Genomic DNA, 23,997 nt, shown 5'->3' on the forward strand with positions numbered 1-23,997 from the left:
AATCTCGAACTGCTTTTTCATTCTTTTAGAGAAAAATCTCGAGGGTAAATCATGCACTTGAACCTAAAAATTAGAGAAAATTAATGGGATTAACAAGGGATCTTTATCATCTCGTAATCGGTGTAAAATTAGTAAATGGTTATTGAAAGTTTATGGTGACCCGTCTTCCACCAGTTTAATATCCATTTTATTGAAAATTTTGAACAAATAGCGTTTATCCCCTAAGTCTGAGATTTAGACCCCCAAGTGGATGCCATAGATTCACCATTATCGTCCTCAAGGCCGAGAAATAAACCACGCTAACTGTTAAGCAACATCCCACAAGGCAGAACTTATAGACAGATCCTTGCTTACTCTATTCATTATTATCCCATCGCACTTCTTCATCATCTTCGATTCACAAATTCTCCATACCCCTTTCCATAGAAACCAGTCACTCACACTAAGTCATGGTGAAAACAGTAACACTCCAAAACTAGAACAAGACAAAAAGTGAATCTGAAAAATTTTGAAAAAAAAAATGAAAAGCACATGTCAGAGAGATAGACCAGAGCGTGTCAATAGAAAGACTTGTTTAGGTTTGGGAAAAATTTTAGACTTAAATTAAAACAGATTGCTAAAATAAAGTTAAGTTAACACTTAATATGGATAATTGTCTCAAAAAAAATTAAAGCGTCTTCCATATTTATTTTACAATATATGAAGATTAAAATTTTCAAAATTTGTGGTTGTCCCTCCCAATAATGTTACCTCCAAGTTTCAAATTAGAGTTTTCTCCTTAAGAGTGCAATGTGTCGTATTATTACATCCAACACTTGTTGATTATCCAAGATAAATTTTAGGGTAAACTACACCATTATCCATTAAACTATGTGTAAGTTTTCGCTTTGGTCACTTAACTAAAAAATTTATAATTTGATCATTGAACTATTTAAAAATTTTCATTTAAGTAATTGAACTATTTAAAATTTTTTTATTTAAGTCACTAGGTTGTTAAGTTTTTTTTTTTAGTTTCAGTAGCGAGCTCTAAGTGACGATTCAATGATCGGTACGATGGATTAGTGCCCATTGATAAGTAGAAGAATACACCTTATATCCAAGGTAATCTAACAATCAGTGTCAAAGATCGAAGAAAAAATTTATTTGAATTTTGGTTCATAAATTCGTGACATTCAATGTTATTTTATGAAAAAAAAAACCTAACTGTAAAAGAGAAAGGGAAAGAGAACTTTTAATTGATGCAAGCAATGTGAACAAAGAAAGTTATATAGCATCGGCTTTAACAATGTGATGACTTAAATAAAAACTTTTGAATAATTTACTGATCAAATTGTAATTTTTTTGGTTAAGTGACCAAAAGGAAAACTTACCATATAGCCATATAGTATGTTGTTGGGAGTGTTGAAGTCCCATGTTAGTAGTTTTGCCCCCTTTTTCAATGTGATATTGAATATGTTTGTTGACTTATTTTTATTGTGTTAAATGAATCAATGTGTATTGAATTGTGTTTCAATCTGTATAGTTTGCTGCCTTATGTTGATTAGAAATTGTTTAATTTGTTCAATGTGCTAAAATGTCTCAATGTTTGCTGCTTAATGTTGATTACAAATTGTTTAATTTTAACACGTGTTTCAATGTTTGTTGCATTGTGTTGATTAGGAAATTTTTTTGTTTGTTCAATATTTTAAAATAAGTTTATGGTTGTTTGGTTTTTTGCTTTGCGATGCGATCCCAACCGCATTATGTTTCGATACACCTCGACAACATCGAAATTGCCCCAAGCACGAGGGGCCCAAGTACAAAATGAAGTTTTTTAATTTGGTTGCTGGAAAATAAGGACTTTGATTCATTTATTTTAGTTACTTTAGTTATTTTAGTTTGTGTCTTTAACTATGTCATAGTTTGAACATCATTAGTATGAGTCTTTAATTATGTCATAGTTTGAACATCATTAATATGTGTTCTGCATTTAATAAAGTCATGCATTAAGTAACTCCCATGTTAGTTAAAGTTTGCATCATTAAATTAAGTCATGCAATAAGTAACTCATTGTTCATTTAGTTTACATCTTGAACCATGCATTTAAGCATCTTAGTTGTTAAATATGTTTGAGTTTGTTTATATAAGTATGTTATTTAATTTGGCTGTTACTTTTTACTGCATAAATTAAAGTGTGTTTATTTTCATTTTAAATAAGGTGATTTGAGCTGCATGTTCATTAATAAATTTGTGTATGAGTGTTTATAGTGTACTGATTCTTATGAGTGTCTTTAATGTTTAAGTATCTACCTTCTAGGTGACAATTCATATGGCTAATTGACTTTTCAAGTTTAGACGTTTTTCAAGCCTTCAAAGATTATCATAGTGGCTGTTCAAATGGTCTAAGAGTGTCTCTTCAAATCTGTTCAGTTTTAAAGCATTTAAAGCTAGTTAAAGAGCCAATTAAAGAGATGAATGCACAAGTCTTTTGACATTTAGTTTAAGGGAGATGAAGGGACACCAGACAGCACATTAAGGGTTCATTAAGTCATCAATAAAGTGAAGAGACATACATTTTCATCTACATCAGAATAAAGTGAAGAGACATAACTATTGGCTTCCCTACATGAGTTTAAAATGAAATTAATGCTTGTAATAACCTTAGTTAATTGCTGAAGATAAAAGGTCTCACATAGGCATTCGAATAGTCATAATAATGTCTATAAATAGTTTGTAAGAAAACATTGTTTTGGTTAGGCAACTTTTGCTCAATTTATGAATTATTTGATACTTGTGAGAATTCAAATCTCCTTGTTTCTCTCTAGGACTAATCTGACTTATCAAGCTAAGTCTTGTGGTATTATTTCCATCCTTGTTTATCGAACTTATTATTTTTAAGTGTGGCGTTTAACATACCTCTGGTTCCTATCTAGCTAGATAGTGGGTCAAGGTTTCTTTGCTATATTCCCAACCATTTTCACCTAAGAGCTGTTTAAGACTCAGGTCAACAATTTCCTATATTGTTGGTTCTATCTTAGCCCTTAGCCGATCTTCATCCATCTTTTATCCAAACCATCTTTGTTACCTTTGTTTGAACCTATTTCTCAACCTCTTCAATTTATTTCAAAAACAATCCAAGCCTTACTTAATTTTACGATTGGGCAATCTAAACGACTCGAATCAACACCGAACCAAGTTCGTATCACCTTGTGTTGCTTACAAATTGTTTAATTTGTTGAATGTGTTAAAATGACTCAATGTTTGCTACCTTGTGTTGATTAGAAATCATTTAACTTGTTTAATATGTTAAAAAATGTTAAATGAATCAATGTCTACACTGATTTCATGTTTAAAATGTCTAAACTAAAAAGAAGTTTTAATTTTCAAGAAATCAATTAAAAAATAAAAACACACAATGAAAATAGTACTTACTATCATGTTAGCTTGAATGGAGAAGAAGGGTATGAGGTGGAGAAAAATGGGATACCTTTGTAGTTGATGTCAAGGGTTGGAAATGTGCTTATAGATCATGTATCTTACAAGTCTTCCATACCCACATGGTTTATGTGTTGTTTTGCATAGAAAGGAGAGGATTAAAGACTATGTATTTAAGGCTTACAATAAGTTATACAGTTATACTTTCCTTACCATATTAAGTGACAAGTTTTGGGTAAACATCAAAATGGGCCCTATTAACCTACCAATTAAGAGAGAACTAGTTGGTAGATCAAAGCTAAATAGGAGAAGAGAGGAAGGTGAAGGAAAGGGTGGTAACAAGCTGTTGAAGAGGAATTAAGATGACATGCTCCTTACGTGGCCTTTCAACACATAATGCTAGATCTTGCCCTACTAGAAAACAATATATAAGTAATACCCCACTTATGTTGCTTCTTAACACACAATTACTTACTTAAATTCAATTATGTTAACTATTCTTATGTTAACATATTTTCCATGATATGAGCCAAAACTACAACAGTAAATTTTAAGGCTACTCAATCCACACACCATGAGGAATTTGAGGTATTTCATTTATAAGGTTGTTGTGTAATAGCAATATATTTTTTATATAACTAATATCTCATTTCTTTTAATTTTAGGACTATGTAGCTCCTTTACAAACATCTCAAGCCCTTATCTTTCACAATTTAACACTCATTGTAATAAGCATAAGGAACAGGGCAACTACTAAACCATCTAAACAAACCACAACCACTCAACACTCAGTTTCAACAACATAATCCTCACACAACTCAGTACACCCTGTTGCAAACACAAGGAAGAAGGTAGCTACTAAGTCATCAAAACAAACCACAACCTTCAAAGTTCAGCCCCAATCTCAATATGTTGGATCTAGTACCCTAAGTGTAGTATTTTCTAACAGATTGGTTAGTAAAATTATTCATGAATTACATTAATACTTTGTGTTATTGTCCACGCATGGTTTTTTTGCAGCAAAGCAAAATAGAAGAATAATATTTCGTCTATCAAGTTCAATTGGGGAGAGTCTTGTCTTGGGCATAGGAGCAAATAACTCCCAGAAGATAAAGTCATAGATGTCACTAATTAGACTAACAGTACATCGGACAAGACCTAAGTAGAATAAATCCTAAATATGTTTATGAATTTATTCACTTTTGACATTTATAGTATGACATACCTAAATCTTGAGTGGATGACGGACTATGCATGCGTGACTCATACACTTTGATGTAAGTAAAAGCTTAAGTTCAAATAGATAAGGAACTAAAAGCTGGTGCGTTAGGTGTACGACTTCTATAGTATGTAGCATCATTACAATAGTGAAATTAATAGCCCAAAACATGGGTAAATGATATCCTCTCATTGGCATTACATGGTTGATGAAAATTAAACATGGCCACGGGTCATTCGTCTTTGTTAAGGATGACTTGACCACTATTTGGTAGTGATTGACTTTTCATGAAGGAAGATGTAATGGTTACCATGAGATAAAATAGGATCCTATTGGGAGAACAAATATTATCTCAAAGAGATCAATGATATCCTATAAGGGTAACACACTAATGACAATGTCATTGGATGAGCACTAAGTAGTTATTTTCGTAATGGCATATCATTGGGGAGAGCTCAATCATGATACTATAGTGGAATGGCTTTATGACTAAATGAGTTTATAATTAATAGGCGAAAAGTCGAAACTTAGCTATAAATCATTTGAGCCTCAACTACATATATCTAATCGGTCCCTCTACTAACTTGTTGAAACTAGAAATGAATTGCATGTTTGAATAGAAATGAACAAAATGAATATAAAAAGAGAAATGGGAAACATTCAGGAATGATTATTATTGTCTCCGAAATGGAGAAATAGAATCATTTGGAAATGAATGTAAGTTTTCAAAAATGGAAATGAAAATGAAAATGGAAATGGAAATTTGCAATCCTTTATGTATTACTTAAAATTGATCGACAAAATAAGTTTACATTTTTTGGGCTGTTTTGAAGCCCAGAAAGGAAAATAAACTATTCTTTCATAGTGAAAATATTGAGTCGTGAAATATTGAACATATTTTCTCAAAATTTTACCAGGGGAAAAATCGTCAAAATTTTGTTATAGGTAAAATTGGGATGAGAAAATTGTTTTATATTTAAATATTAAAGTTATTTTGGGAAATAGAAAATTTGAATTGGGTTGGATCACATTACAAAGTACTGGGTCAAAAAGGCCCAAGAAGTGCTCGTAATTAGACTCAATATGAAAGAATCCCAAAACCTCTCATGTTACATGAAGGGACAACCCTAGTAGGAATACTTGGGTGTGTCGTCTACCCCTTTTATAATCTAAGTAGGAAGTTGTTTTTCTATTTGAAACAAACTCCTACAACTCTACAAGAGTTCTACATTCTCTTCATATAAATAGATGACACCGGTAGAGCTATTTATACAATTTTGAAAGATTATTATTCTGCCCAAAAATAGAGAAAGTTTATTCTCAACTACTACATATATTATTCCAGAATAACAATTCTACCAGTTTCTATTAAGAAGAGAGAATTTTCGGTTTCACCTCAAAAGGAAAGAAATTTTTCTAGTTCTATATTTCAATTCAATTGGTTCGAGCCCACACTCGAAGCAGTTCGTGGTACGAGAATATCAGAGAAGATCATTTGGTTGAAAGCCGAAAAATATCAAGGATCCGCTTATCCAAAAACACAGGTACGATTTCGGTCTAAAGTTTATTACTATAAATATAAAAAATCGGGTCAGTTTTCAAAATTTTAATTTTTCACCGTGCAAGAAAACCGTTTTTAATTCGAGATTTTTATAAAACAATAAGCATAAGAAAAAATTTTGTTGCATCTAGAAATGGGAGAGCAACAATCGACCCAAGAGGAAGGACTATAATACAAGGATTGGGCATTTACACCAATGAAAAAACAAGACTCCAATTTTTGAATGTAAGTTGATATATTTATAAGTTTCATTCCTTAATCACATGTGTATATCCACATAAATAACTTATTTATTTATGTAACATAGTCTGAGAGACAAGTGATTATTAATAAGCCATCCACCAGATCACACTCAAACCAAGTAGAGAAGGAAGCATAATTAATTTATCGTAATTTGATTTGTCAAATTAGGCTTTCTTAAGTACTTAATGACCTTGTTTTCAAGTAGTTTACGAGTCTTTTTAATGTTTTTTTATTGAATCTTAGATTTTAGTGTTAATGATAGCTTTTCTTATATTTTACCTCTTTTGAAACCTAAATGGCAAAACTATTTGAGCTCGTGTAAAGAGACAACAACGACCAAATCTTGAGGAACATTGAATCTAACGTGGGTGTCACGACACTAATGCTAGGATATCACGACACTGAGCCTTCATCACCTTAAGGGTGCAAGACTTCAACTAGACACCAACTTGGAACAGTCTACCAAGGATGCCGCAACACTATGGGTGTTGTGTCGTGACACCAAGCTCAAGGTCGTGACTTTATGTTGGAAAAACTTCAATTTGAAAACAGTTTCTTACACATAAAAAAATTAAAATTTTGAAAATCAACTCGATTTTTTATATTTATAGCAATAAACCCTTAATCAAATTTGCACTTATATTTTCGGATAGACGAATCATTTTCATTCTTGGCTTTCAACCAAATGACCTTCTCCAATATCCTCGTACCACAAACTACTTCCAGTGTGGGCTCGAACTATTCAAATGAAACATAGAATCAAAAACAGTTTTCTTTGTTTAAGTATGAAGATGAAAAATCTCTTTTCAAATAGAAATCGACAGAAATTGTTATTTCAGAAAATAGATTTAATAGTTGAGAATAAATTCCCTCTATTTTCGAGAAGAGTAACAATATCTGAAAGTTGTGTTTTTAGCCCTACCGATGCCATCTATTTATAGAGAGAAGAAGTAGAACCCTTGTTGAATTGTAGAAGTTTATTTCAACTAGAAAAATGAACTCTTAGTCTAATAAGAAGTATAGATGGCAACAACCCAGCAAATAATACTAGGGTTTGTCATCCCCCTCATTAACATGGAAGGCTTTTGCGCCTCTCCCATATTGGGTCCAATTACAAGTACTTATTAGAATTTCAACCCAATACTTTATAATTCGATCCAACCTAATTTTTTTTATTTCCCAAAATAAACATATCAATATTTTCCAATTGAATAATCTTCTAAACCCAATTCTAATTCCATTAAAATCATGATGACTTTACTGTAAAAGAATCTATGAGAAATTATATTTAATATTTCTTCATTTAACAGTTCACTATGACCAAATGATTTATTTCTATTTTTTAACTTCATTTAATTCGAAAAACATAAATTTATTTCCAGGTCATTTTCATTTTTCATTTTTATTTTGGAGGAAAACCACATTCATTTCTAAATGATTTCATTTCTCCATTTTCATTTTCATTTTGGAGAAAACCATAATCATTTTCAAATGTTTCTCATTTCTCCATTTTCTCCATTTTCACCATTTCTATCCATTTATGTTCATTTGATTCAACATGCAATTCATTTCTGATTTCAACGAGCTAGCAGAGGGATCAATTAGACATATGCAATTAGAGCTTAAATGATTTATAATTAAGTTTTAGCTTTTCGCCTATTAATTATAAACTCATTTAGTCACGTAGTTATTTCACTATAGTATCGTGACTAAGCTTTCCTTAATGGCATACCATTACGAAACCAACTCGATCAATGCTCGTCCGATGACCTTGTCATAAGTTTGTTACCCTCATAAGATATCATTAATCTTTTTGGAATAATATCTATTCTCCCAATATGATCTTATTTTATCTCATGGTAACCATTACATCTTCCTGAAGTCAATTACTATCAAATAATAATGAAGTCATTCTCTTAAAGACGAATGACCTGTAGCTACATTTACCCATGTCTCGGGCTATGATTTTCACTATTGTGAATGACACTACATACTACAGAATTCGTATACCCAACGCACTAGCTTTCAGTTCCTTATCTATTCGAACACAAGTTTTTACTTATATCAAAGTATATGAGTCACGCATACATAGTCTATCATCCACTTAAGATTTAGGTATGCCACACTATGAATGTCACAAGTGAATAAATCCATAAGCAAATTCAGGATATATTCTTCTTGAGTTTAGCCCGATGTATTGTTAGTCTATTCAGTCACATCCATGCCTTTATCTTTTGGGAGTCATTCGCTTTTATTCCCAAGATAAAGCATCTCCCCAATTGGACTTGATAGACAACATATTAGTCTTTCAATTAGTTTGCTCATTTTCGATTAGACTAAGGACATATTTAGATTCGTCTACTAATTCAAATTTGTCTTTTCACATTACAATTTGACCGTGTAATACTGCTTAGTATTAGTTTAAATATTAGACAACTAGTGAAAAACATTAGCTTCTATTTTGCTTTGCATACAAAAACCACATGAGGACAATTATACAAAGTATATTAATGTAATGTATGGATTTTTTTTATTAACCAATTTATTTGAAAAAGTTATCACGTGTACATAGATGAAAATACTACACTTAGGGCACTAAATCCAACACTCCAAGCCTTTGAAGTCGCAATTCTACTAAAAATGGTCGAAGCCAAGATGCAAAGGCCATCGTTGAGGATGCCGCGATACCGACCAATGGATGTCGCGACATCAATAACCCCCTAAAGCCAAAAATGTGCCACTATCGAGGGTGTCGCAACACTAAAGCTTGACAGGTGAAAAACTACAAGGGTAGTTTTGTATCCAAATAAGCTTAAGCCACTTTTCATTTAAAGGCATATTTGTCAATGTTATGGTAAATGTTAGTAGACTATAAATACTACTTTATAAGCTTTTGAGGAGAGATTTTTGGTGACCGAATATCTTTATTTAGTTTTCATAATTTTAAGTTAAGTTTTCCCTTTTCTTTTTAGAATATTTTTTTTTTGTTTTATTTCTTCCATCTTGGGCTTCATTGGATTTTCATCAATTAAATGAGTATTTTCTTAAACTCTTCACTTTTATTTTATGCCTACCATGTGTTTGATAAAATGTTTGCCTGACATTTAAGTTTGATTATGTGCTAAATTGGTTGATGGTTGGTTGATTGGTTATTTTTTAGTTTAAGTTAATGTTTATTCTTGATTAATTGATTGGCTGATTATATCGAAATGCTTAATACACTAGAATTGACACTGCTAGTGGAAAATCTAGATAAACAAGAACAAAAGAAGAGTTTATCATTAGATAGTTTGATATAATTGTGTTGAATAATGAGACAAATAGGATATCTATATGCCTAAGTGAGACCGATAGGAGAACCTATGTGGTATCTTTTAGTCTAGGGTGAGACTGAAAGGATATCATAGCTAAGAGTGACAAAAAATATAATTGGTATAGGTTTATTAACTTAGTTAGCGATCAGCAAATCAATCGACCATCGTTTTATTATTTAGGTATAGGTTTATTAGCTTAGTTAGTGATCAACAAATCAATCGACCATCGTTTTATTATTTACATTATCTAAAACAATAAGGAAGAAAATTAGATTAATTTGTTTAATTGATAATTTAAATTTAGTTTATAAGCAATTTATATTTGAATTTGCACTAATAATTTCTAACTCAATTAGATTAGTAATTTCTTAACTCATAATTAACTTGATAAACACATTTACTAATTTGGCAATCCCTTGTGTTCGATCATTGGAATACTCCAAAGTGTTCTATTGTAACACTTATAAATATTACAACTCGACACCATACGCTTGCAGTTAAAACCACACTTTTCAATTATTTATAATTTTTTTTGTTTTCTACGCACGCGCGCATGATGGTCAACAATTTGAGCTCAAAGTTTCAAACTCTCAACCAACACCTTCATTAGAGAAGGAAGCACAACCTTAGAATGCTTTAACCATGCAAGACACAATCTTAGCCAACAACTTGAATGTTAGAATGCTTCAATCAGCCAAAATACAATCTCAACCAACAATTACAAACTCTCATCCAACACCTTCCGTAGAGAAGGAAGCACAATCTTAGAATGCTTCAACCATACAAAACACAATCTCAGCCAAAAACTTCAAAGGCCAATAGCATTAGTAGAGATGAAAGCACTGTAATACCTAAAAAATTTAGTCTTTGAGAAAGGATAGGTATTTTAAAGGTGAATTAAGTTTTTGGAAAGAAAGTATTAAAAATTAAATTTAGGAAGGGCTAAATTGAAATTTTTTGAAAATTGAAGGACTAAAAGTGAATTGACCATTTTTTAAGAGGTGAAATCGAATAAATATTTTTATGAATGTGATATAGATATGTATTGATATGTGGAGTTGGAAAATTGAGATAGGGATTAAATTAAATAAAGTGGAAAGTAAAATGACTAAAATACAATTTTTTCCATTTTATGAAGGAGAGACCTAAATGCAAATTTTTCATATTTAATTTATATTTAGAGATGTAATGATGGGATTAAAATCTCATAGCTAATGAGGTGGAAAGTTTGTGGAGATTTATGAAAATTAAAGTGTTGAAACTTGATTGGATGATGGAATAATAAATGGACTAAATTGAAAAAAAAAAGTGTATAAGTTTCTATACAATTGGAAGGCTGAATGGCAGCAGCCAGCAGCTTGGGGTAGCAAAAATAGAAGGGAAAGAATGTGAAAGAGAAAAAGAAAGAAAATTTCTATGAATTTTCCTTGAGATCTACCTTAAAACCATAGCCTAAATTCCATATCCTAGTGTGTTATGAGATAATTTTGTACCATGAAAATCAATTAGATGAAGTAGAAAGTGAAGGAAAGCATAAGAAAGTGAAGAGAAAGGTTGAGTTCAAGTAAAGAATAGGTAAGCACTTAATTGAATTCAAGTTATTTTATTTTAATTTGAATATTTGAGCATTTAAATTTTAATATGAAATAATTAACAGATATGTGATTAAGATTATTGAATATGTATATTGAATTTAGTAGTGAATATGTAATTAAAGGTATGTTGGTAATGTAAGAAATGATAAAGTGATAATTTAGTGATTAGTGAATTTTAAGAAACTAAGGATTAAATTATAAAGAGAGAAAAAGTTATTCATTTGTCATTGATTGATAAGTGAATAGATGTAGAGTAGTGAAATTACTATACAGAGGACTAAATTATAAAGAGTGTAAAATTTGATATGTGAATTAAATATTATGATTAAAGGTTTAAAGTGTTATTAAAGTGTTATAAAAGTAAATATTGAATTTTCATGAATTTAGGGATTAAATTGTAAAATGTTCAAAAAATTAAGTGAGCTAAAATAGTGAAATAAATATTTAAGTGAAGTGTTTTATGAAAGTAAAATGTTTATATGAAAGTGAATTAAAATCTAAAATTAAAGTATTGTAATTATGTGATATGTCAGTGTCTATGTGAATTAACGTATGAAGTGAAGATGTAGTGCATATGGTTATGTAATTTAAAGTGAATAAATAATGTGATGCAAAGTGATATATGTGATATGTCAAGCATGTTTATGAAAGTGAATGTGCAAATGTGTAAAATGATAATATTATATATATGCTTATGTGATTTAAAATGAACGAATAAAGTATTATGTGAATAAATGTCATAGTGAGCTAAGAGGATATATATATGTGATAATGAAATTATTTTGGAGTTGAGAGGGACTAGGGGTTTGGATAGGAACTAAACTAGTGTTGCGGGGTTCGTAGGGGATTAGGAGAGGAGAAATGAGTTATATGATGTGTTTACTAGAGTTCTCGTATATTTTTTAGAGTTTCTGTTATCAAAGTTCCATTATAGGTTGAGAGTTCATGTTTTGCCTAGATCTATGCAATGTGTCAAAATTATTGAACTCCTTTGAGACTCACTAAGGATTGCAAAAGTGACATGTGAAAGTAAAAGTGAATGTGTATGTGTAATAATATGTGAAAATAATGATAAAAGTGAACAAGTGAATTAAATATTAAATGTTATATGTGAATTAAATGTTTATGTTATGTTTGTGAAATGAGAGAAAGATTTTGGTATGTGAACGTAAAAGTTAATTAGCGATAGTATATTTTAAAGCGAGAACTATAAGTTATAAAGTTAATTTAAATGATTTTATGTTTTGGAAACGAATTAAAAGTATATATATATTAGTGAAAGGAATTATATGAATAAATATTATTGAAATTAATTAAATTGAATTTATATAAAAATGGTAAGATTGAATTCAATTAGGTACTTACTAGCTTAACGCGTTTGTACAAAACATAGATGAAAGAAAATAAATAGAAGGTACGTGGAGTACTTCTTCACGTAGATCACGTCAACTCTCAAAGTTTCAAGTCTCTTTTTGTATATGATTTTAGACATGAAAATATGTAATATAAATTTCTCTTTTTTTTTTTCATTTCTACAAAATCAACAAATATGTAATATAAATTAATTTCCCTTTAAATAAAAAAATAATTTTAATTTATTTTTAATTTTAGGTGGTCTTCTAGCTTTAGATTCATTTATAATTTTATCCTGATTATGAGATTGAAAAATATTTTGTTCTATATTAAAATTTTCAAAATTGTAATAAAAATTATTTTTTAATTCACTTTGAAAAATTAATTGTTAAAGTAGATTTCTACAAGCCTTTATATTTTGAGGCTACAAAAATATATTTGATTAATATACTTATAAATTTATCAATATCGGATGTAAGTGTATTGGTGAAGCTAAAAAGAATATTGTTTTGAAGAAGGATTTTCATGATTTATGTAATAAAGTAAGACATCATACAATATTATCTATTTTTTTTCTTTTCATTAATTTAATAAAGTAAGATAATCTTTTTTTGTTATACCAAAGTTTCTATTTTAAATTTTGCATAATATTATCACTAATTAGTTTTAACAGTTTTATTAAGATAACATCTTTTATTATTTTAATATTATTCATAAAAATTAAAATTAAAAATAGTATATTTTAATTAGTACATATAATAATTTATACATCGCACGTGATAAAAAAAATTAATTTTAACCATAGAAGGAAAATAAATAAAAATTTAAATTATATTTTATTTCATATTTGCTATGTCAGTTACTATTTTGATTAATAGAAAGATAATTTAAGCATCTAAATGGAAAAAGAAAAGGTGAGGTAGATGTAGTTGGAGGGTCAAACTGAGTCTTAAACCTAAAAGAATATCAACGAATCAAAACTTACCACACATTTAGCATGTGCACTTATTAAAAATTAACTTTTATTTAAATTTAAAATAAAATAATCACGTTTCTCTTCTCTCCACCATTTAGTCTTCTTCTTTTTCTTCTTGATTTAAGTTTATATTAATTTGGGTTTAAAAATATTACTTTAAGTTAGAGCTAATTATCTGTCGAGCCAAGATAAATTTTAGGTTCAGATTTGATCGAATTGAAAAATAGATATAAAATTTTGTTCAAATCCGAACTCGATTTGATTTGTCCGGTTGGTATTAAAATTTTTTATATTATTTTTTATATAAAAATAAAATTTAAAAATATAATACATCAAATGCACTAAAAATATTAAAATAAATGTTTCCCAATAAATTTAAAAATTATACTTAAATAACACTAATATAGATACAATTTAGCAAGTAAAATTAACAATAAAATAAGAATTATACAATATTCAAATAATAATAACAAAATAGTAACAATATAATAGCAAAAGGATAGCAAAACAATTACAAGACAATAGGAAAATAACAATAGCTTTTTAGAAAACATATATTTTTTTTTGTCTAAACCCATTTTTCGAACCTGTATTTTTGTTCAAATCCTCTAACTTTTCGAACCGACCAATGATTTCTCAATTTCACTTTTTTTTTCTTTTTTTTGTTTTTTTGTTTTTGTACCCATTTTTTGCCATTGGTGTCATGAATCTTTCTCTTCCTACAACTCTAGCAAAAGCTTCTTGTGGGATGGCAATGACAGATTTAGTTAATGTGAATATTTAGAAATTATAAAAATAAATTTAAAATTAATATATCAACTTTGATTTAATGTGTAATTTGATAAAATTTTAATTTGATATAATTATATATATGAAATTTTAATTACAGTTCAAACGCATACATAAAACTTTAATTTTAATTCAATAATATCCATTTCAAAAAATAAATACATTAATTTATTTTATATTGGATAAATATAATTATTTGTGTATGCTATATATAAACATAAAATGATATTATATCAATAATTATACTAATAATTTATAAGAATTGAATTAAATAAAAAATTAAATAAAATTTCACATTAAACCAACTTTCATATACAATTTTAAGATTTTTTCCTAAAAAGAAATTCATGGGTTTCAAATACATAGAGATTTTTGTATTATGAGCAAATTCCAAACCCCATATTTAGGGGTTTCAAATTCCTACAAGTTTGGTCCTATCCCAAAGCAATATTGATAGTTCTAAATTTCAAACCTTTTTCTTGGATTTCTATTGATAGCTTTAAAGGAAAGTGTAGATTGATATTCTTAAGATGATCTTGATTTTTGCATTCAAGGAAAGCCATTTCGTGAAGAGAAGAAAATCTGTTTGGTGATTTAGAAAACCTAAGAAATGACTAGAAAATAAAAAGGAGAAGATGAAGAAAGAAAAAAAAAATTGAACTTTATCTTTTTTAGTTTAATTTATAAATTTATAATTATTTTTTTTCTTTTTAATATAACTCAATTTAAAATATACAATATAATTAATTAAGAAAAAAAATTAACAGAGCAAATGATTCAAGTATTTACAATAATAAAATATAAGTATCCTCCCTTATATGTTGGGGTCTAAATTTAAAATTTTGCTTCATATTTAAAAATGTTTGAACAAAAATATTTAATTTTAAAAAATAAAATTATAATAAACACTTATAATAAGAAGTAAAATATTTTGAATCATTTAAAGAATTAAGTTTAAGTTATCCATTTATTAAAAATATAACCAAAATTTAATATTTATATTTTAATTAAGTGGAATTTAAACAACCATATATATATATATATAGTAGTAATGATATGAAAGAAATGTAGAAGGTGAGGTATATAATTATAAAACAGTAGCCAAAAGATGGAACATCTTTTGTTTTGGTTTCTGAAAGTGATGAGAACACTGGATTCCACTTCCAAATTTTATAATTGGATTAGTTGCTTATGGTGAGAATCCCATGTTTGCCTAAAGACCCTGAAAATAAAAACTAGGAGCAACGTGGGCTAAAACAAGTGAAAGATCTTTCAAAAGATTTAGGGTTCATAGTGAGACAGCTAGCATTTTGCGCCAACTCATTAAACCTACTCCATTGCTAAACTTCAATTTCCTTAAATATCTTTAATTAATCCTACTTTGAACTTTTCAGACAAAAGTTGTTCTACTTATAGATCTTCTGAATACTAAAACCCTAATGACTATAATAGATGCAATCAACTTCAAATTTAGGATAAAATATTTCATGCCCATACTCTGCCTGAATTTCCAAGAAGATACAAATACCAACTCCACTATATGTAGTTGGTTGATTCATAGCACTACTAAATTATTTTTAGTAAAATTGGAAGTTTATGTTTGCATAAGTTTCTTGTATGCATAGTAATAATGTATTATTATTTGTCGGCTATGGTTGACTTCATACTACACAATTTGGACCACTTTTCCTTCTTGACTTCAATGCCTACATTTTATTTTATTTCTTTTGCCCGCCAAATTTCACGTATTACTTTATCCCTTGGAAATGCAGTCTACAGCCTACTCTGTGTAGTATAAATATGTGACCATGGAGATCGAGGATGAAAACCAAGCAAAGTTTAATTGAGGTTAGGCCTTACTTAGCCTTGTTACTTCTTGGAGACTCTATTCATCAAACAATGGCCGCCATTACCATTTCTGATAAAGTTTGGTACATGGCTATTCTTCTTTTAAGCATTGTTGCTACTTTGAATCGTGGTGTTGTTGGAGGTGATGTTAATGATGAAGACGATAATTACTGCTCATATAGAAGTTGGCGAAGTTGTGGCAGCTTCTTTGGCAGAGGTAGTAAGTATTATGGTGGTGCTGGAGGTGGAGGTGGAGGGGGAGGCGGAGGAGGAGGTGCCTCTGGTAATGCTGTAGGACACGGAGAGGCGCATGGTGCAGGAGGAGGTAGTGGCAGTGGCAGTGGTGAAATGGGAGGAGGAGGTGGTGGTGGAGGTGGTGAAGGCAGTGCTAGTGCTGGTGCTGGTGGCATTGGGTCAGGTCACGGAGAAGGCTTTGGAGCTGGAGGTGGTGTGCAAGGTATTGGTGGTGGTGGTGGAGGTGGAGAAGGTGGTGGAGGTGGCAGTAGTTATGGTAGTTCTGGGGAAGGGTTTGGACATGGTAGTGGTTTTGGAGCAGGCATAGGCGAAGGGGTGGGAGGTGGTGGTGGTGGTGGAGGGGGAGGTGGAGGTGGAGGTGGTAAAGGTTCTAATGGAGGATATGGCCATGGTAATGGTTATGGTGAAGGTGGTGGTGGTGTTGGCAACGGAGGGGGCGTTGGTGGTGGTGGTGGGGGAGGAGGAGGAGGTGGAGAAGGTGGTGGAGGTGGGGCTAATGGAGGGTCTGGTCATGGTAGTGGATATGGTGCTGGTATGGGAGTTGGGACTAGTGGAGGAGGTGGAGGTGGAGGAGGTGGCAATGGTTATGGTAGTTCTGGGGAAGGGTTTGGTCATGGTAGTGGTTTTGGAGCAGGAGCAGGCATGGGTGTAGAGGTGGGAGGTGGAGGTGGTGGTGGTGGTGGTGGTGGTGGGGGTGGTGGAGGTTCTAGTGGAGGATATGGCAATGGTAATGGTTATGGTGCTGGTGGTGGCATTGGTATAACAGGCATTGGAGGGGGAGCTGGTGGTGGAGGATGGGGGGGAGGAGGTGGTTCGAGTGGAGGTGGAGGCGGAGGTGGAAGTGGAGGAGGAGAAGGGATGGGCTTTGGAGGGGGTTCAAATGGTGATAAGAACGGCATGAACATGGGATTTGGAATGGGGATGGGAATGGGCATTGGATTTGGTTTTGGCGTGGGAACAGGTGGAGGTAGAGACTCAAATAATAATAATGGCCATCCCTAAACCAAACATGCATCTAAATTCCCATCACCAATTTTATCGCCGTATTGGTTGGGAGGTATCAACCTTGTGCCTTAAGTCACAACACCCTATTCTTTCTTTATTTTCTACTATGAATCAAGTACTGAGAGTTGAGATTCCTATGGAAATAAAAAAATGTCGCTTTCTACTTATTTTTGTTTATCAACTCTTTGGTGTTACATTCACCATTCCTTCTACTACTTTTCCTAGTTCCTGTATTAGGTATAAATTGTCAAAATCATCAAATCCACTTCTCAAGAAGATAACTACATAGGTTTGGAAAATTAAATTTATAATACGGGTAATGAACACAAGATTATACAAGCAGACACAGAGTGTCGTATGTTCTTACATTATTAATATACAAGGAACCACTGCTCCTACATATGATCCTGAGAAAATCGGACCACGACAACCTTGAATTACTTGGTTACACTCTTGGCCACTGTGGACTAACTACCTGCAACAGCCATTAAAAACAATCAGAATCTATCATATATGTTCAACTTAAAGATCTATAATTGTTAATGTAAGGATATTCCTGTTTATTTGCCCCTTTAAATATTGTCTTCACAGTTTTGTCCAAAAAGAAAAGCATTGTCAAGGTATTGTTCGTTTCAAAGATTTGAAAACTGTCCTCACTGTTTTGTTCCACAGGGGAAGGGTGATTCTTGCTTTAAAAAAGCCACAATCAAATCCTTATTTCATCAATGTGGAATCATTTTTTCCCCTCAACAATAATCATCATCAAAACTTATTCAGCTACGTAGGTCCTAATCGTTTGAAATCCCTCGGCAGCTCAAAGTCCTGGGTCATATCATCCATCTCAACAACAATTCACTCACCTCTAGTGTGCTAAAAACTAACCGCATTCGGCTAGCAACAACTGAAGGCTCTTCTGCACATCCGACCACTGCCATTTGTTCGAGCTGGAGAGTTTTCACTGGAAGCCTTTGGCAAAAACAACAATCCAACTTTCAGTCACTACTGTTTAAATATATTGAAACAGCAGATTCTAGGATAATCAAAGAAATAACAGCATTTCTTTCTTTTAAAACAATGCATAAAAGATAAAAGTCTAACATTTAAAAAAAATGGTGGTCAGGTTTTTTTTTTCAACCGGCATTGCTAAAAGCATATCTCACCATGCCATTCCTCTTATGAAGTATGCATTTGCTATGAGAGCGCAAAAGCCTTTCCATTGATGCAAGACATCATCTGATACTGGTGGTGTAGATGACCATCGGACTATAGTTGGTTGTGGTGTACACAATATGGTGATGAATATAATGCTCAGCCATAAAATACACTCATTAACCTGCGTAGTCAGAAAGAATGTTTTCCTTCAGCAAAAATATAGGGTCGGTTTAGTTTTTTCATGTACTTGGAGGGCTCTTAGAGGATTATATCACAAACCAATATAAAAAAATGTGTTGGATTAGGTGTCAGATGCAAATACTTATTCAGAAATGAAGAGACGAAGCAACATAGGTTTATAGTGCTTCAGAGAAATGAATGTACCGCAGCTAAGTTATGGAATATCGCTGGTAAAACTAAAGAATCTCTTGAACAAAAGTAAGAGCTAAAATATGTAAGATCATCACTGACCTCCTCTGCACAAATCTTGGATTTTACACTGGTGCTTCCGCCATAACTATGCATTACATTGATTTCTATACCGGATTCCTTCATGGCAATCAGTTCTTTCCGCAATCCTTCATCAGTGCAGCCCAGTGCATATGCATTCACCCCAGCACTAATGAACTCCTGAGATACAACATCAGTCCAATAGTATTACATGAAGAAAGGCTAACATATATGGGTAAAATCGTTTGAACAAACAGCAGATCAAGCAAGCAAGTAAATCAATGAATATACTTTTAGGTTGTCACCTCCTCCACGATCGATGACATTCCTGTACCGCCTAAACAAGCTGATTGCTATATTTCGCGACGATCTATACTCATCATCGGATGAAGCAGAACCACGTGATTGACACTACAGTTAAAAAAATCGTAGTTAAAACACGAAAACACTCAATTTTATTTCTAAAAAACGAAGTAAAATGGAAGAGTTCAGGTTCAATAAAATCCTAACCAGCCATCTCTTTGGAGCAACTCGATGTGATACAAGATAGGTTGTAAGCTTACTGGAATCTTTCCATGAAGGCAATGAACTATGAATATGAACTACATTATTAGAGTGAATCCCTGGTAAGCTATGGTGAATTGCAGGCTTTGAAACACAAGGTAGTTTAGAATGAAGAAGAGTATTGCCCAGAAATGTCTGGATTTGGTTGATTGTTCCCGGAGGATTTACCACCAACATCATGGAACCATCCTACGTTTATAGCCTTCAAACGAGGAAATAAAACAAGAACAATTAAGATGATTGCAAATTAAGAGGAATTTTATAACTTGGAGAAAAGAAAAAACTCATCTGATCATCGCTAAGCGATTATTTTCTTTCTTGATTAAAGCGCTTAGAAAAATTAAATTGAAACCAAAGAGAGGATACAGATGATCAAAGAAGTGTGTTCATTAAACTGAAAAGAAAAGAAAATCAGTATATGACCTTGGAGGATTTTGTGTTGGAGAGAAGGGTTGAAATTAAGAATATTTGAAGAAACCGTAAAAAGGAAGAATCTTGGAAATGGGCTAAAGCTTAACCCCACTTGATATTTGAATGGTTCCCAGAGATTCAGTTGTTTGAAGGAAATTTAAAACGAAATTTTTAAAGCATTTTACGTGAATTATTTGGAGTCCTCAAATACCAAGATTTTTATTGCCTAGAGATGCACGTCAACACCCAGAACTTATTAATTTGTCACAAGCAACCAAATATAGCGACGTTCCCCTTATCCGCCGTCGTTTCAGAATCATCATCATATTCATGCCTATCCCATGAATCTTTTCTTCAAACAATTGTGCATAATCTCACTCGACCTCATTCTCAATGAGATTTAAGGACTTCTTTGGACGAGTATTTATCACTATTGCAGTGTATAATATTTAATTTCACTGTTATTGTTATTTTTATATTAATTATATTACTATTTTTATACTAATTACAAATAAACATTCTGCCCATCTAAAAGGGACTTCAATCATTGATGAAAAGCTTGCTATCATGAATGAGACTGCATAAATTCCTTAATTTATTGCGGTTCTACCTGTTTAGACAGTCCAAGTCACTTAGACAGAGTAAGAGATAAAACCTAGATAAAGAAAATGCCAAGCCATTATGAAACTTTGCCACGATTTCAATCTTTCCCTTTCTTACTGATATATAAAATCCATTATCATTATTCGAGAAATTGGAATTGAACAGAATACAAGCAATAAACAACAGCATGTTCAAGTAATGTCATTCAAGTTAAAAGAGAAACAGGGCATTGGCATTTGATTGCAGATGAAACAACGCAGGAAAACTGAGGAGCTGAAAGCGTAAATTCCATCTTAGGATGGCTTGTAATATTTTGTGGGTATAAAAGGCATTTTTGTGACTACTCCATCATAGGCCTTTCCTCTTACCAAAATCTTAGCTTTGGTGCCTGCCTTGTGTAATCCAGATTTCACATATCCCATTGCTATGTTCTTCTTCAGGCAGGGGCTAAATCCTCCGCTGGTGATTTCTCCAATGTTGTTCCCTTTCTCGTCCTGAATCTCACTGTGAGATCTTGGAGGTGGGCCGGTGGAGGTGAAGCCGACTCTCCTGATCGACGGACCCTCTGCCAGTTGTTTCAGGATTACCTCAGCTCCTAAGAATCCACCTTCTGCTCTTCTCCTCTTCCCTATGGCCCATGTCAGTCCAGCTTCGACTGGTGAAATGTGTTGTTCCATGTCATTGCCGTATAAACATAGGCCAGCTTCGAGTCGGAGACTGTCTCGAGCTCCAAGTCCTGTCAACCTTACCTTTCCTTCCGATTTCTCCAAGATTGCTTTGGCAAGATCCAGAGCATTTTCTGAAGGAACTGAGATTTCAAATCCATCCTCACCGGTGTACCTGAAAAATAGATAGATAAGAGACAACTTTATCAGTTATCCTCCATAGCATCCCAAGATATGATAACATTCAACCTGCCAACCAAGCCAGTACTCTTGGAATATGAAAGAAACAAAATTGAAGATTACCCTGTCCGAGTGAGAAAACATGTTGCACCGTTGATATCCAATATTCGGAATTCCCCAAAATATATCTTACTCAAATCATCCTTTGTCAGATGTTGAAGAACTGGGGCAGCAAGAGGACCCTGTAATAGAATTATATGTTTCAAAATTGTTCAAATGCTACAGGAAAGTCATTTCTTCACTAACCTGCAAATCTGTGCTAGTTGACCAAATTATTCAAGAATAAAAGGAGAACATTTGTGTGGACTACAACTCAAGAAAGTATGAAAAGCATGCATGTTTGGCTCAACAATCACTGGCAAATTGATAGAATCAAATACGGAGACCTATAAATCGAAAGGGTGTAGTGATTAACCTGGAGAGCTAGAAGAGATCTCTCATCATGGATGTGCCACGAGACATCACCACCTTTGGCCTTGAATGCTTTCATATGCTCTTCAATGTGAGCCAGATCCTTATCCCTGCAGCCTGCATTCACAACCAGATATATGTGATCATCTTTCACTTTAGTAATCACTGAATCATCGATTGCCCCTCCTTTCTCATTTGTAAAAACAGTTAGAGTTCCAGTTCCGGGGGCAAGGCCAGCTACATCAGCAATGACGAGCTTTTCAAGGAATGAAACAGAGTCCTTTCCCTTAAGGCTCAGCCCACACATATGGGATACATCAAACAGTCCACCATTCTCCCTGCAATTCACAGTTGAGTCCATGATTGAGTCCTTGTACTGAATGGGCATGCTCCATCCCGCGAATGGGACCATCTTCCCAACATGAGCAACATGGAAATCAAAAAGAACAGTTTTCTTCAGATCTGCCTCTGAAGCAAAGTACCGACGTGCTACAGCCTTCTTGTCAGCCTGTGAAAGACGACGAGTAATTGATTGCCCAAGTTGCCAAAGACTTCCCCTCATCTTCTAAAGTTGAAATATCTGATGAAGAGCAAATTCTCAGAAACAAGACAATATTGTACTACTAAGAATAGCATTCACTTGCCACTACAAAGATTTTTAGGAGCATTCAAATTTAAAGGGGAGAAGTGATTTTTAACAGCAGTGAACCTATATGGGGTTAAACAACACATCCATTTATTGAAAATATTTATTGGCTTCTAAATCATACGCATAATGCCATAATCTAACGAATCCATTCAATCTTAATGTTACAATCCAACACCATATTCCCAAGAAAAGCATCAAAGGCATTTGTTGACAGATGATAACCCAATACGATCTAAAATCAGCACTGAAGTATCCAATAGAGACATTCTCCAAATAATCCGACCATCCGACAATATACAATGAAAACCACGACATTATACCACAGTTTTTGAGATGCAAATGATCAAAACTGAAAAGGGTATTTAGCAAATCAAGAAAAGAAACCAATGCTATCACGTTATCGAGATCTCAATCCCGTTTATCACAGAATCACAAAGACAACGTCAAGCTACAAATGCAGTCAGAGAAAAAGAATAAGAGAGTGAAAAGGCTTACACAGAACCCTTGTTTGCGTTCTTCAAAAAGAGAGCAATTCAGAGAGCACAAAAGAGCATTCCTCTGCCAACTCTGGGCCAAAAGAAGAAAGTAAAAAAGGATAGCCTTTTATATATGCGCCAAAGAAATTAGATGTAAAAATATTATTTTGGGCATTTAAAAAAAAAAATGAGGAAAGTGGTTGGTAGCACAGGAGTGAGTGGAGGAGGGGGTTTCTCTGCCAAATCCAAAAAATAAAAACCAAATCTTCAGCGAGTGGTGCTTAAAGGGCCTTAGAGCTATTTCACCACTTCCCAAATCCTTGTCTCCTTTCTCTGCATGTCTTACTCAACTTCATCTAACGGCTGTCATGACAAGGAATCTAAGGCATGTTGCTGATTTTGTCCGAGGTTAAAATTGTCTGTCTCTGTTACAGTGCCAACAAGGTCTAATGTAACTGGTCTGTAATTGAACTGAGTTTAGAAACGAAAACATTGGATTAGTGTCTCAGATAGGGGGGACCCATGCAGTTGAGAGATCACTGTAGTATGGAGATACTAATCTACCACTAAAAAGGAATGAAATTGGGAGTTGGTGAGATCTGTGTTGGCGTCCTCAACTATTAGCTGTTAAAAAAGGTTTTTAACCCAAGCTATTCTTGGTTGGTTGGTGGCTCTGATTTCTTTAAATCGAAAAATTCATGTGATTAGTTTACTAATTAACAGTTTCATTGAAATTGGTAAGTACTTTGTTTCTCTCAAAAGAAAATGGGTTCCTTTTTATAAAGAAGAGTTCAGCTTCAACTA

General features: G+C 32.6%; 3 protein-coding genes across 5 annotated transcripts; 1 reads left to right on the forward strand and 2 right to left on the reverse strand.

The window, feature by feature from the left end:
* Positions 1-16,363: 16,363 nt before the first annotated feature.
* Positions 16,364-17,569, forward strand: LOC107963110 (glycine-rich cell wall structural protein 1). The gene has a single exon (XM_041115448.1). The coding sequence runs from the start codon at positions 16,364-16,366 to the stop codon at positions 17,567-17,569; it is 1,206 nt and encodes a 401-aa protein (XP_040971382.1).
* Positions 17,570-17,816: 247 nt separating this feature from the next.
* On the reverse strand, positions 17,817-20,393 carry LOC107961999 (uncharacterized). Of its 3 annotated transcripts, XM_016898204.2 has the most exons (7): positions 20,162-20,393; positions 19,685-19,940; positions 19,466-19,585; positions 19,196-19,354; positions 18,733-18,905; positions 18,433-18,538; positions 17,817-18,047 (listed from the first exon to the last, which is right to left on the reverse strand). In XM_016898204.2, the coding sequence occupies exons 2-7, from the start codon at positions 19,916-19,918 to the stop codon at positions 18,018-18,020; spliced, it is 822 nt and encodes a 273-aa protein (XP_016753693.1). In that variant the 5' UTR covers positions 19,919-19,940; positions 20,162-20,393; the 3' UTR covers positions 17,817-18,017. The 3 variants fall into 3 exon arrangements, with proteins under 3 accessions (XP_016753693.1, XP_016753694.1, XP_016753695.1); XM_016898205.2 differs by having other exon boundaries at positions 19,685-20,331; XM_016898206.2 differs by lacking the exon at positions 20,162-20,393 and having other exon boundaries at positions 19,480-19,585; positions 19,685-19,894.
* Positions 20,394-20,874: 481 nt separating this feature from the next.
* On the reverse strand, positions 20,875-23,761 carry LOC107962001 (aminomethyltransferase, mitochondrial). The gene is made up of 4 exons (XM_016898208.2): positions 23,213-23,761; positions 22,073-22,648; positions 21,721-21,839; positions 20,875-21,592 (listed from the first exon to the last, which is right to left on the reverse strand). The coding sequence occupies exons 2-4, from the start codon at positions 22,628-22,630 to the stop codon at positions 21,046-21,048; spliced, it is 1,224 nt and encodes a 407-aa protein (XP_016753697.1). The 5' UTR covers positions 22,631-22,648; positions 23,213-23,761; the 3' UTR covers positions 20,875-21,045.
* Between the last annotated feature and the right edge of the window lie 236 nt (positions 23,762-23,997).

This window comes from Gossypium hirsutum, chromosome A06, assembly GCF_007990345.1.
Source record: "Gossypium hirsutum isolate 1008001.06 chromosome A06, Gossypium_hirsutum_v2.1, whole genome shotgun sequence".
NCBI classification, from domain to species: Eukaryota; Viridiplantae; Streptophyta; class Magnoliopsida; order Malvales; family Malvaceae; genus Gossypium; species Gossypium hirsutum.